General features: G+C 46.4%; 1 protein-coding gene across 1 annotated transcript in view; it reads right to left on the bottom strand.

The window, feature by feature from the left end:
- The window catches only part of LOC140395971 (uncharacterized), a 111,520-nt gene that overhangs the window by 6,371 nt on the left and 90,051 nt on the right, over positions 1-15,098 (bottom strand). The window contains exons 12-14 of the mRNA XM_072483998.1: positions 13,278-13,492; positions 7,069-7,255; positions 5,610-5,705 (exon numbers count right to left, since the gene is read on the bottom strand). Of these exons, the coding sequence (XP_072340099.1) occupies positions 5,610-5,705; positions 7,069-7,255; positions 13,278-13,492 (498 nt within the window). The remainder of the gene's footprint in view (positions 1-5,609; positions 5,706-7,068; positions 7,256-13,277; positions 13,493-15,098) is intronic.

Genomic DNA, 15,098 nt, shown 5'->3' with positions numbered 1-15,098 from the left:
CAGATGAGGGTGTTTCAGGGGAGAAAAACACAAAATACTGGACAATCTCAACAGGTCTGCCAGCATCTGTGGAAAGCAAAGGGAGCTATAGTTTTGAGTCTGAATGATTCTTTGTCAAAGCTCTTTGTCCTTGCCTCCAATACAAGACCAGAGCTTTGACAAAGAGTCATCCAGACTCAAAATGTTAGCTCCCTTCTCTCTCTCCACAGACGCTGTCAGACCTGCAGAGATCGTCCAGTATTTTCTGTTTTTGTTTCAGATTCCAGCAGCTGCAGTAATTTGCTTTTATCTTCGTGTTTCAGTGGACAATGGGTCCTGATTGAAGCATCCTGGATAAACCGGATTATCCTGTCTTTCCCGTTAATGAGTTGGGGTCTGGATGGGACAACGGCCAGTTGTGGGCGTACACCTATGACGCAATGTTAGCAGATCAGGATGAACCAAGGAACATCAGAACAGATCCTCGGCGATAACCTGGGACTCCTCCAGGCATAACCAGCGCAAGAAGACGGGACCCAGAGAAGACATCACGTGATGGGAGCCTTCCCAGTCTCCTTCACTAGGTGCGGGTAAAACTCAAACCTCAGCTGTGAGTCTGAGACATCCTTTTCATCGAGAAAGTTGTGAATAAAATTGTGTTAAATCGCGAACCTGTTTTGTCCTTTGTTCATCTCGCAAATAAGGGCACCTGGGAGAAACTTTTGATTAATACACTGGTCAAAGTATCTGAGGTTTTACTAGCATAAAGAGAGATGGTTGTGATTGTTCATCTCAGCCCCAGGACACTGCTGCTCAGAGTAATGCTAACCATCTCCAACAGCTTCATTAATGACCTTCCCTCCAATGTAAGGTCAGGATTGGAATGCTCACAGTGGTGACTGGCTATCGTTTTCTCCGGTACTCCTTGAACCCAGTGGTCGTGTCCACTTTAAGCATATGGAGACAATTCAGGCAGCACTTTATGCTTGGATCCGTATTGAGGGTGGCCCCTATTTGATTAGGCACCATGTTTGGGGTGCCCGGGAGGGAGGGGGCTTGAGAGATTTGGGGATTTGCTTGTGGAGGGACGGTGTGCCAGCTTGGAGGAATCGTCAGCGAAGTTTGGGCTTTCAAGACCGAACTTGTTCAGGTGCCTCCAGATCAGGGGCGCGATTTTCCCGGCCCCGCACCGGGCCGGAGAATCGGCGCAACCTCACCACGCTGCCCCGATGCTGGCGCGCGATTCTCCGAGGTGCGGAGAATTGGCGCCATTTGCGCCGGTCGCGGGCCGCAGCTGGGTCGCCGATTCTCCGGCCCGGATGGGCCGAGCGGCCGTGCGGAAACGGCAGAGGCCCACCAGCGCCGTTCACCCCTAGTCGCTGCCGGCGGGAACTCTGCGCGAAGGGTCGGGGGGGGGGGGGTGGCCTGTGGGGCGGGGAAAAGCACTCCTTCACTAGGGGGGGGGCCTCAGGTGGGGTCTGGTCCGCAATTGGCGGGCCGGCCTCGTCCCCGCCCCTCCCCCCCCGGGCCTTGTCCCGCTTCCAGACCCAGAAGCCCCGCGGCATGTTGCGTCGGGGCTGGAGCGTTCCGCAAGTCTACACACACACATGACCTGGTCTTGTCCCAAACTGGTAAGCTGCTGGGTCTCCTTCTTCAGCACCAGGTCAGCGATTCTGCATATTGATCTGGAGCCTTGTCCCCTAATGGCCGTTTTTGGGGTGTCAGACTTGCCAGGGCTGCAAACCGGGGTGAAGGCAGATGTCCTTGTCTTCTTCTGGGGTCGAGGTCTTCTCCTCCACCCAGCACCTCAGATGGGTGCCCTAATGGAATTCTACTGAAGATGGCAGCCATTCATTGCTTACTTTAAGGAATTAGTCACAATCGGTTGCTGTGGGAGGCAGTGGGGGGGGGGGGTCTCTACTCTTTGTGGATGAGGTGTGTACAGTTTTTAAAAATAAATTTAGAGTACCCAATTAATTTTTTCTAATTAAGGGGCAATTTAGCGTGGCCAATCCACCTACTCTGCACATCTTTGGGTTGTGGGGGCGAAACCCACGCAAACACGGGGAGAATGTGCAAACTCCACACGGACAGAGGCCCAGAGCCGGGATCGAACCTGGGACCTCAGCGCCGTGAGGCAGCAATGCTAACCACTGTGCCACCTTGCTGCCCTGAGGTGTGTACAGTTGCTTGGGTTTTTGTTATGTTGGTTTCGTGTAAAATCTATTGTGGGTAATGTGGGCTTGGTTATAAAATTTATTCTAAATGGAATTTTTATTATAAATTTAGAGTACCCAATTCATTTTTCCAATTAAGGGGCAATTTAGTGCGGCCAATCCACCACCCTGCACATCTTTGGGTTGTGGGGGCGAAACCCACGCAAACATGGGGAGAATGTGCAAACTCCACACGGACAGTGACCCAGAGCCGGGATGGAACCTGGGACCTCGGCGCCGCGAGGCTGCAATGCTACCACTGCGCCACCGTGCTGCCCCTGAATGGAAAGTTTTTAATAAAAATGTTTTTTTTTAAATGAGTGGAATTTTCAATGAGGGTTGCAGTGTTCCATTCCGCAACTCCTCAAATAGTGAGGCTGCCCATGTCCCCCTCACAGCAAGAATTGGACAACATTCAGGCTTAGGGACATAAGTACCAAACCAAATTCATGCAAGTGCCAGGGTACATCCAGCAAGAAAGAACCTAACCACCTCTGCTTAGTTCAACAGCACTACCCTCACTGAAACCCCCACCATCAACACCCTGGGAATCAACATTGGCCAGAAACTTATCTGGACTAGCCACGTGAATATTGTGGCGACAAGAGTTTGTCAGATGTTGGGAATTCTGTGGCAGGTACTTTGACTCCTAACTCTCCCTAAAATCCGTCCACCATCTCCAAGGCACAAATCTTGAGTGTGATGGAATATTCTCAGGAATATGCTTGGACAAGTGCAGCTGCAATAACACACAAGAAGCTCAAAATCATCCAGTACAAACCACATACTTGCCTGGGACCCACCTTACACATTCATTCCCTCCACCACTGGTGCACGGAGTAATATTCACCGCTTTGCAGCAACTGGTCAATGCTTCTCTGACTGTACCATTCAAACCCTCAAATCTTTACCAGCCCGAAGAACAAGAGTGGTTGATATCTGGGAAAGTCACCAACTCCGAGCTCTCTCCAAGTTTCACACCATCCTTACTTGGAAGAATATAGCTGTTGCTTTATTGTCACTGGATCAAAGTCCAGGAACACCCTCCCTAACTGCAGTGTGGAAATCATTTCCCAATGTTGTTACAAGGCGGTGGTCACCGCCACCTTTTCAAGGATAATTCGGGAGGGGCAACAAATGCTCACGTGTCCACAAATAAAAAGGAAAGTATTTTAAAATTGGGGAGAATAGTAGAAGGGAGGTGGATTTAGGGAAGAAATTTTAGAGGGTGTATGAGATTGCTGAAAATTCTGCCATTACTGGCGGTGAAGGAGAGGGGATGCATTGGAGTCTCAACGGGCAAGGATGGAGGTTTGAAGAGTTAGGGGGGAATGAGGCATTTGTAAAACAGGTTGAAAATTTGGAATATGCCTTCAATGGGAAATCCCTTTGACAAGCGGTAGGAAGAGAGAATCCCGCCGCCAGTGAGTGGCGCGCCGGCGGATGGGGAAATCAGAGAATCTCGCCCAGAGTTAATGAATGCAGGAGTGATGGATGGACAAGACTGAGAGCGCGGTTGTCCCGTCCTTCCCACTGGCCAGATCTTCCAGTCCCACTGCAGCAAACCCCATCGATAGATGTCCCAGCAGCAGACAGACAAGCCAATTAAAACACCGTAGACAACAGTGATACCGGAAGATCCCGCTCGCGGCCACTGACAAACCGCTCCTGCCGAGAGTAGACATGTCATTGGGTGGCTGGAAAATCCCACCCTCCGTGTCTGCAGGATGTCAGCAGTAGGGTTTTGGACAAGCTGACATTTGTGCATTTTGGAAGGTCAATAAGGAAAATATTTAAGGGGTCAAGTCGAGAGGGAACAGCGTCAGTTGACAGATAATAATAATAATCTTTATTCGTGTCACAAGTAGGCTTCCATTAACACTGCAATGAAGTTACTGTGAAAATCCCCTAGTTGCCACATTCCACCGCCTGTTCAGGTACACGGAGGGAGAATTCAGAATGTCCAAATTACCTAACAAGCACGTCTTTTGGGAGGAGCCGGAGCACCCGGAGGAAACCCACGCAGACACGGGGAGAATGTGAAGACTCCGCACAGACAGTGACCAACCCAAGCCGGGAATCGAACCCGGGTCCCTGGCGCTGTGAAGAAACAGTGCTAGCCACCGTGCCACCCTTTTTCAGCAGTAGTGGTAACAAGGTAGGGGTGCAAATTGCAAACTTGCAGAGGTGGAATGAAGTAATGAGGAAGGCTAGGACACGGCATTCGAAATTCAGCTCAGTTCTGGGTATGCTTTTGATCGGAGTTGAATGAAGTCCTAATGCAGGAAATTTCAGCAGGTTTGTTTAAGCCTAAACGATAAGCTGGTGACCGAGTCGAAGCTTTTGCTGGCGGCAAGTAAAATGGTTTTACTCTTGCCAGTGTTCAGCCAAAGGAAATTCTGGCCGATCTTCATATCAGACAGGCAATCTAGTAACACGCACAAAAAGTAAATCGAGGGAATGAGGGGAGGTAGAGTTGGATAGCGCCAACAAATATATGGAAACTAACCATTGACCTGTTGAGATCACTGAGGGGGCGGGGGTGAAGTGGGAGTGAGAGAAGGTTAGAGGAAGTAGGTGAGCGTGAGTGAGGAAAAAGAAGGGTGGATTCATTTGCACTGGAAGTAGCAGAAAAACAAGAAGAATTGTTGTTGGCTGCATTGGAATACAAAGGAGATGAGAATGTTGTGAATGATATGTCAAATGCCACACAGTGCTCAAGGAGGCACAGTACACTATGTTCACAATGCATAGTGACTTTGTTTCGGGCAGTCTTATTGCTGTGACATAGTGGAACTCAGATTAAAAGGAGTAAGACAGTCTAATTGGGATATATCATGTACACAGCACAACCAGTGTTACAATACAGAGTACTGGCCATACACCGGTTCCCCCACGTTCTAGCTAAATATTACTTCAGCTTTACAAAGATCGTTTGCTCAAGCCCAGTAATAAGAGACATTATGCAGAATGTATCAACAATTTCCCGTAGGATCTGAATTAAATGTGATTACATATAATGAGGAGGCAATACTCCCTATTTACCATTCCAGAAACTCCGTGAATTGATGTTGAAGCTGGTAATGTCGCGATATCATCACCAATTATCTACAAAATGACAAAGGCCACCATTTGATTTGCGGTCAGCCTAACCAGATTGCAGCATCATCTCCTGCCTGTCCTGCCACCTCAATCTTTCCAAGGTTCGATATATAATCAGATCCAAGTGTAGTAAATTCATTATTTATTCCTGAAGCTGGCCCAGAAACAAAGTGGAGGGACATGCGAGCAGCTGCATTAAATAATTTATTCCCCAATCATTCCAGTGTCTTTTCAATATCGTTCAAAGGAACAATGGCCTATTAATTAGTCATTATTCAATAAACAACGAAGAATCCCCAAATTAAGCATTACCTTGGCATCTCTGCTAAGAGCTGACTGAAGTAGATGCGTGAGCTTGGAGTTTCTATATGGCACATGAAGTGCATTATTCTTCAAGGCTATAAGGACCTACAATATAAGAAGGAACAGAATCAAACAAGTTGCAAATCATTTTAACACTACCTTTCTCTTTTTAGGGCAAAATAAAATATGGCTAGATTTTAGCGTCAAAAAGCTCTGATGTTATTTTCCAGAAAGATGCAGGTAAAGGAAAGCTGCATTTATATATATATATAGATAGATACAATTGGTGTAAATGATTTCAGTGTCCAAGCCTACATCCTGATTTGCCGATAGGAGAATGGATTTTGCATTTTGATTTATTTTGTTGTCTTAAATATCTGACTTTAAACGGAGGAAGGAAAGTATAATAATTAACATTGTAGAATGGTCTTACAACACTCGTTAGTTCATCTTCAAGTCATCAGGAACAACAACTAAAGCAAATTTAATCGAGGAGCCATGATTAATCATTGCAACCATCGACAGGAGGTGGTGTATTACAGAAGGCAAGCGTTTTATTTTCTTCTGGCTTGACATGTCTTATTCTCGGCTATAGAGCAGGGGGTGAACATGTCATCTTCATCGAAGAGAGGAAATAATTTAACCTGAGAAAATGGCAAAACACATGATATACTTATTCGAGCTGATGTTTTAGAAAGAGCAGGATCTGAATCAAAGGGTGGGCGGGCACACAATATTGTTCCTCTGGCCTTTGTGCTGGTCCCTCCCCACAATCCTGATGCCAAGGTATTTTGAGAGAGCAGATTGTCCGCGTGCCAGCAAACAGCAGGTATCCAATTTAGGCTAATTAGATTCAATGCTCTTTTAAGACCTCATCCTCATGAAAAGTGGGCAGCTTCCAAGTTCAGGCCGACATGCTGGGCTTAGGGCAGAAAGGGCGTGGGGGCACAATGGACCAAGAATCTCCTTCTAGGATCATTGCCAGCCATCAGTGACATTAAAAAAAATAAAAGTAACTGTGCCTTCACTCGTCCTTTGCTGCCTGCAGCCTCACATCAACATCTCCCACCTCAGTGATGGAGCTGCCAACCTTTGAGCACTCGGGGTGGGGGAGCCTATTCTCTGGTCTTTAATTGGCTAGAGCTTCAGAAATCGCGATGGGCGTATTTAAAGTACGCTGTATGGGGTTTGGAATCCAAAACAAGCCCCCAATGTCTGGTCTCCAACCACTGGTTAAAGATTCAGCCCTATGTTTCTCTTCCTCTGCAAACCCTTTGACCTTATATTGCAACTGCTCAGCCTGAGAGGAGTGAATTTACATTTCAGATTCCAAAAGTTCAACTAGTTGAATTTGCGTATGAATATTTGATTGGAACAGCAAATCCAGACCACAAAATCAGGCAAGCAACATTTCTAAAAGTTGTTGGTAGCTTACAACAGCATTCTAGCAAGTACAAAATGCATTTACTTGTCGGAGTGCAGTCAGGGACTTGTTAACGGCTGCTGCCTCTAGCAGTCTTTGCCCAGTAGCTTCTGTTTTGGAGATACACTCTGATCCTGCCAAATCACAAAGTGTGAGTGTGCCATGGTATATAGCCTCAGAGGCATTATCCACTCCTGTCACATATAGTATTTGCAGGAGATGAGAACGTGAACTGGAGGTCAAAGAGGATAGACATGGATATTAGAGTCTTATAAAACCTGGTTTGTAAAAACGCTTAATGGCTGAATACCCTTTTCTGAAGCATGACTAATGCTCACGTGACAACAATGAAGGACACTTCGTAGAATTTACAGTGCAGAAGGAGGCCATTTGGCCCATCGAGTCTGCACCGGCCCTTGGAAAGAGCACGCTACTTAAGCCCACGCCTCCACCCTATCCCCATAACCCACAAACCCCACCTAATTTTTTGGACACTAAGGGGCAATTTATCATGGCCAATCCACCTAACATTTTTGGACTGTGGGAGGAAACCGGAGCACCTGGAGCAATCCCACGCAGACACGGGGAGAAAGTGCAGATTCCTATGCAGGTTAATCAATAGAAATTACGAATTTAAAAAAAAATTTTTAGAGTACCCAATTATTATTTGTTTTTGCAATTAAGCGGCAATGTCGCATGGCCAATCCACCTAACCTGCACATCTTTGGGTTGTGGGGGTGAAACCCACGTAGACACGGGGAGAATGTGCAAACTCCACACGGACAGTGACCAGGGCCAGGGTTTGAACCTCGGTCCTCAGTGCTAACCGCTGCGCCACATCCCTAGAAATTAAGAATTAAAGAGCTAGAGGAGGATCAAACTTGAATCAGTCCTGCAAAATGAATGCATGAGAACATTAGTAATGACGTAAAGTAGTTCAGTTCATTCAAAGATCAGGAACCTGCCATCTGCTTAAGGTAACTCTTTCCAAACTAAAGAGCTGGTCATTGACTTCAGGAAGCAAAGTACTGTCCACACCCCTGTCAGCATCAATGAGGCCAAGGTGGAGATGGTTAGCAGTTTCAAATTCCTAGGGGTGCACATCTCCAAAAATCTGTCCTGGTACACCCACGTCAACGCTACCACCAAGAAAGCACAACAACGCCTATACTTCCTCAGGAAACTAAGGAAATTTGGCATGTCCACATTAACCCTTACCAACTTTTACAGATGCACCATAGAAAGCATCCTATCAGGCTGCATCACAGCCTGGTATGGCAACTGCTCGGCCCAGGACCGCAAGAAACTTCAGAGAGTCGTGAACATCGCCCAGTCCATCACACGAACCTGCCTCACAACCATTGATTCCATTTACACCTCCCGCTGCCTGGGGAAAGCGGGCAGCATAATCAAAGATCCCTTCCACCCGGTTTACTCACTCTTCCAACTCCTTTCATCGGGCAGGAGATACAGAAGTCTGAGAACACGCACGAACAGACTCAAAAACAGCTTCTTCCCCACTGTCACCAGACTCCTAAATGACCCTCTTATGGACTGACCTCATTAACACTACACCCTGTATGCTTCATCCGATGCCAGTGCTTATGTAGTTACATTGTATATGTTGTGTTGCCCTATTATGTATTTTCTTTTATTCTCTTTTCTTCCCATGTACTTAATGACCTGTTGAGCTGCTCGCAGAAAAATACTTTTCACTGTACCTCGGTATACGTGACAATAAACAAATCCAATCCAACCAGTTACGGTTTAATAGTGGAGACATTGAATGTAAAAATGGAGAAATATGTTCGCGTTTCACACAATTACTTTTGTAGTTAAGGAAGCAATTCAATAATTTCATGAAACGATGGGCTGTAAAATGCCCTGTATGAAGAACAGGTTCGATGGACCGAAAGCATTTTCCTTATTTATTCTGCGTTGCCTTATGTTCTTAACCCCTCAGCTGAGATCAATCCCGTTTAAAATAGCACTCTGTTTCTTCTCATGACGACAGTTTTCAATCTGTTTGAATCATCTGCCCGAAGGTGAGCAAGGTTGAGGGCTCAGGGCTAGCACCTTGGTCCTGATTTTAATCCATCCCAGGTCATAAAATGAAAACCGTGGTCAATTGACTGCAAAATTCTGACGCGAAGTGTCTTTGGAAAGTCTCAGCTTTGTTTCTTATGGGCAAAATCGCAATAACAGCCCTAAAATTGGCTTTTAAAATGTATTGTTTTACAGAATATGGGCATCGCTGGCGGAGCCAACATTCATTGCCCATCCCTAATTGCCTTTGAGAGGGGGGTGGTGAGCTGCCTTCTCAAAACAGCTGCAGTCCATGTGGTGTAAGTAGACCCATGGTGCTGAGGGAATTTGAGGACTTTGACCCAACAACAGTGAAGGAACAGCGATATATTTCCAAGTCAGAAAGGTTTGTGTCCTGGAGGCGAACATGCAGGTGGTCAGGCTCCCATCAATCTTTTGCCCCGGTTTTTCTCGAGGTCGGAGGTTTAGAAGGTGCTGTAGAAGGAGCCGTGGGGAGTTTCAGCTGTGCATTTTGCAGATGGTACACACCGCTGCTACTGCGTGTTGGTGTTGGAGGGATTGAAAGTTTAGGGTAAGCCCGGCAGAGGATTCTGCTCCAGTGGAAGGATGCGAGGCCCCCAAGCGTGAAAGCCTGGATCAGCGACATGGCATGTTCATTAAATTGGAGAGGGTAAAATTTGCCTTAAGAGGATCTGTGCAAGGGTTCTTCAGGCAGTGGCAACCGTTCCTTGACTTTCTAGCGGGGCGTTAGGAGGTGGACAGCAGCAGCAACCCGGGGGGCAAGGGGGGGGGTACTTTGTGTTTACTACTGTGTTTATTATCATTTAATGGGGGGCTTGTATATTGGGGGAATGCGTGACATAGCTATAAGATGTTTATTTATGTGTTCTTTGTTTTTTTTCTTATTTCTGTAAGAGGTTTGTTGAAAATATGTAAAAATTTGAATAAAAATATTATTTTTTTTAAAAGAAAGTTTAGGGTAGTGGATGGAGTGCCATCAAGTGGGGCTGCTTTGTCCTGGATGGTGTCAAACTTATGCGTTGTTGGAGCTGCACTCATCCAGACAAGTGGAGAATATTCCATCGCACTCCTGACTGGCGCCTTATAGATGGTGGATAAGCAAGGGAGTCAGGAAGTGAGTTTACTCACCACAAAATTCCCAACCTCTACCTGCCCTTGCAGACTCTGGGACTGCAGCGGTTCAAGAAGGCCACTCACCACCACCTTCTGAGGGGCGACACAAGATGTTGATAGTTGGGGATTTAGCCATCTTATTGTCACTCTTGTTAAGAGCCTTGGGACATTTTACTATGTTAAATGTGCTTTATAAATGTAACTTAGCACCAATTAGAACATAGAACATAGGAAAATACAGCACAGAACAGGCCCTTCGGCCCACGATGTTGTGGCAGCCCGGTGGCGCAGTGGGTTAGCACTGTGGCCTCACGGCGCCGAGGTCCCAGGTTCGATCCCGGCTCTGGGTCACTGTCCGCGTGGAGTTTGCACATTCTCCCCGTGTTTGCGTGGGTTTCGCCCCCACAACCCAAAGATGTGCAGGGTAGGTGGATTGGCCACGCTAAATTTCGCCTTAATTGGAAAAAAGTTTTAAAAATCACGCTTCTGAGGTTGAATCCTAACAGAATAGCAGAAGATTATGTAACTGTGCAATGCCCGACAATACAGTTTCATACTGACACTGGATGGTTATATTAAGCATGCTATTTCCAATAGTAAAACTCCTCACCTCACGGTGCACAAAGCGTACTAACAGGTTCGCAGAATTTTACCGCAGGTTTCGGAGCCTGATATCGGGACAATATGAGGTCCCAAGCCCACACGCTGGCAATGAGAGCAGCTCAGCAGTGTTCCCGGGGTTTAGCTGCTACCAGACCAATCAGAGGGTGGCCCCACCGGGCACTGCTGGGAGAGATAAGAGGCGGGCGGGGGTGAAACTAAACACAATCGGAGGAAAGCCAGCCCGTCCGTCTGACTGAAGGGGAAGCTCCTCCGAATGGCCTGATGGGGGCAGTAGGCTGGCCTTTTCTTCCCTGGTTCCCACTTTGTGGGATGGAGCATCCGGCTCAGATGGTCGACTCGGAGGCTGTCCCCATTAAGCCGGGGGGCTCTACGCTTGGCGAACGGCCGCTCTGATGCTGGCAAGCTGGTGATACCACCTTAATTGGGGCTTTAATAATCGCCAGCCTCTGTCGTACAGGCAGCCGATTTCTGTCGCAGGCGGCCCTGGGAAATGTGCCTGGCGGCAGGACTGTATCGAGGGGTCGTCCGTGTGTGGCCCCCCATTACGTTCCTACCCCCCTACCCCAGATCCTGCCACTACAATTCCCGAAAAACATCTGCCACATGTGTTTAAGAAGCATGTTGTGGGATAGTCCATAGAATAACCTACACCACAAGACGCAGAATTCAATTCAACTTTCTTTTCTATTTTTCCCCATCGGAAGAGAGATGGTTAGAAGGGAATTCAAAGAGGTTTCCAAAACTATGGAAGGAGGTGTTGAAAAGGTAAAGGCATGGCTTCTGCAAATGGGCAAATTAGTCAACAGATCGGGACAGCAATCAAGGGGTTTTACAAAAAATCAGAGGAAGGTAAATTAATTGTATTTACACAAGGGTTTAGTAAGCTTTACAACAGTTGACCATTGAGTGAGAGCATTTAAATTTGATTTTGATTAGTATAAGAAAAGACAGTGAAAAAGTGAGATTAGAATAAGCAATTCCACTGTAGAGCCTCCTTATGTCAAAGTGAAAGCCCATTGGATACAGGGCAATGTGGCAAACCGGATAACAAGTTGACTTAGTAACAGGACACGAAGGGTAATGGTCGATGGCTGCCCTTGCAATTGGAAAGTTGTTTCAAGTGGTGTTCCACAGGGCTCAGTGGGACCCTTACTGTTTGTGTTATATATTAACATGAACATGGGGAGCATGATTGGGAAATTTGCAGATGACACAAAGATTGGCCGAATAGTGAACAGTGTAGAGGATAGCTATAATCTCCAAAATGATATTGATGGGTTAGTGGAGCGGGTGATAACGTGGCAGATGGAATTTAACACAGAGAAATGTGAGGTCATGCATTTAGGGAGGTCAAACAGTTATAGGGAGTACACAATAAACGGGAATATACTAAGCAATGTAGATGAAGTGAGAGATCTTGGCGTACAGGCACACAGGTCCCTAAAGGCAGCAGTTCAAGCGACAAGGTTGTAAAGAATGAAATGAAATGAAAATCGCTTATTGTCACAAGTAGGCTTCAAATGAAGTTACTGTGAAAAGCCCCTAGTCGCCACATTCCGGCACCTGTTTGGGGAGGCTGTTACGTGAATTGAATCGTGCTGCTGGCCTGCCTTGGTCTGCTTTCAAAGCCAGCGATTTAGCCCTGTGCTAAACAGCCCCTATGGAATGCTCTCCTTCACTGGCAGAGGTATAGAATATAAAAGTAAGGATATAATTTTGGAAATGTATAAAACACTGGTCAGTCCACAACTGGAGTATTGTGTGCAATTCTGGTCACCACATTACAGGAAGGACGTTGTTGCTCTGGAGAGAGTGCAGAGGAGGTTCACAAGAAAGTTACCAGGGATAGAAAAGTGTGGCTATGAGGACAGATTGGATAGGTTGGGGTTATTTTCCTTAGAACAAAGAAGGCTAAGGGGTGTCTTAATTGAGGTGTACAAAACTATGAGGGGAAGAGATAGAGTGGGCAGGATAAAATTGTTTCCCTTGGTGGAGAACTCTAGAACCAGGGGACATAGGTTCAAGATAAAAGGCAGGAGGTGTAGAGGGGACATGAGGAAGAACTATTTTACGCAGAGGGCAGCGGGAGCCTGGAATTCGCTGCCTGAGTTGGTGGTGGAGGCAGAAACCCTAAAGTCTTTTGAAAAGTATCTGGATCTGCACCGTAAGTGCTGTAAGCTACAGGGCTATGGACCGGTGCAGGGAGGTGGGATTAGAAAGGACACCCGGGTGGCTGGCATGGACATGATGGGCTGAATGGCTTCCGTCTGTAACTTTTCTATGATTCTATGTGCATAAATTGATTCCATAAATAAGAATATAACAAGCACAAGAAGAGTCATTTGTGAACACTTACCACCCCCATGTAAAACAGCATTTGTTGATACACAACAGGATGTAAATTTACAGTGTTGACTACAATAACTAGTCAGGTTGTTTATTTCGATTACCTGGACCTCTCAGAGTTCATCTTTGTCAATGAAACTGTTCTGTTTTTTTTCCCAAGCTGCATCACTCTCCTAATGTCATTTTCAGTATTCACTTCAATCTCTGTTAATCCAGGGATGACAACAGTCTTTCCCTGGGTCCTGATCTCCAACTCAGCGTTCGGCTGCGTTGACAGCAGGTCTTGAGTAGCTTCATTGTAAATTTCTAGAATGGATATCTGGAAGTGAAAAAGACTGCCGTGTAAAGAGCGAAGCTTAAAAATGTCCTGGATGTGTCCAGTCATATTTTAAGAACCTTTTATCTCAAAATGTAAACTACACATGAAATATTTGATTTCTGACTGCAGAGACTGTGGTCCTGTGTAACTTGGACCTGGGGGAAAATAGATTGTGCAGCATTCAGCCGAGCTTCCAGATCGAAGTTAGGTCAGAATTGGTTATGATTTAGCATTTTTGAAATGCTTGCAATTTGCCCATATTTACTCAATTGCAAGTTAGAGCAAAGTTCTTTTTACAGGACAAGTATTTGCAGCAGAGAGCTGGTGCAGAGATCGTACCTGCAGCCCTTTGGCGATAGACTGTGGTGGGAAGGTTTGTAAATGCTACAGGAAAGGATTGGGTGGCATGCCCCAATGTCTTCCTGCTGTCGGGCACTCATACCGGCAGCAGGAAAGGTGGCAGAAGGCTCATCCGCCTGGAGCCCAATGGAGCCAATCAAGAGCCTCATCTTACCTCAGTTGGCACTATCCCAGTGGTTGTGGGTCTGCCGTTGGTGTAATATCACTTTAAGAGTGATGTCACTTTAAGAAGCCCAACGTGCAGATGAGCCAGATACCTGGATGCTATTATGTGATGACCAGGAGCCATAGTCTTCCGCTGCACAGTAGTACCCTTGACAACATGATATGTGCAGAGATTACTCTCCTGCTTGTGCTGATTTAGCAGTAAATAAACCCCACCAGAGACCCTCAAACAAATGTTATACACCTACCTCATTTGTGTTACACATATATTTATATATAGCGCAAGAATATTCCTACAGTTGCTGCATTAGGAGACAGCCAGATAAACCCTGACAGTTTCCCAACAGACTCCAGGGAGTGACGGGTGGGGGAAGAGGCCTCCTTTATGAACAGTGTTTGTCCCACAGAGAGGTACACCTACAGTAATGGTCACCCTGTGATAATGGTGCAACATTCCCCGAGTGACCTCCCCCTGTCCCACCTGTCCTTCATTGGGGGCCTGCTCGCATAGCCTTGGCGCTCCCATACTCCATTACCTGACTTCAAGGGCACATCGATGTGCCCTCATCCTCCCACTGCAACCTATTAGCAAAACAAAGGCAGTTTTAAGGGATTTATATTTGTGTTGGTAAACATTAGAATTAAGTGGGTTCAATTTAATGTTTCTGTGCCTGGAACAGTAAAACCTATCGTTAGGTTTACGCTGGACAAAGGTATTTGTATGTGTGGGGGTTGGTTTAAATTCGAACTGTGATTCTATTGTGCTTAGAGAGGGCAACAACATGAAAAGTAATTAAGCCAGATGCAGTTGCTTAACAACAGGGGCCTTCTAAGGTAGAGAGGCTTTTACGTTTTAGCTTGGCTAATTTGATTGCAGTTGAAGATAAGTAGTGAGAGAGAAGCCAGCTCTCACAGCTCTTCTGGAAGCAATTGATAACAGAAGAGGGAACATCTCTCTCAGCCTTGCTAGAAGCAAAGCCATACTATGGAGTAATGGTTAAGAAAACAGGTGCTGGTCAGCACAGTGGCGCAGTGGATAGCATTGCTGCCTCCGCCACCGAGGTTCCAGGTTTAATCCCGG

This window comes from Scyliorhinus torazame, chromosome 19 (assembly GCF_047496885.1).
Source record: "Scyliorhinus torazame isolate Kashiwa2021f chromosome 19, sScyTor2.1, whole genome shotgun sequence".
NCBI classification, from domain to species: domain Eukaryota; kingdom Metazoa; phylum Chordata; class Chondrichthyes; order Carcharhiniformes; family Scyliorhinidae; genus Scyliorhinus; species Scyliorhinus torazame.
The sequence above is the reverse complement of the archived record's forward strand: the minus strand, read 5'-3'. Positions and strand labels throughout refer to the sequence as shown.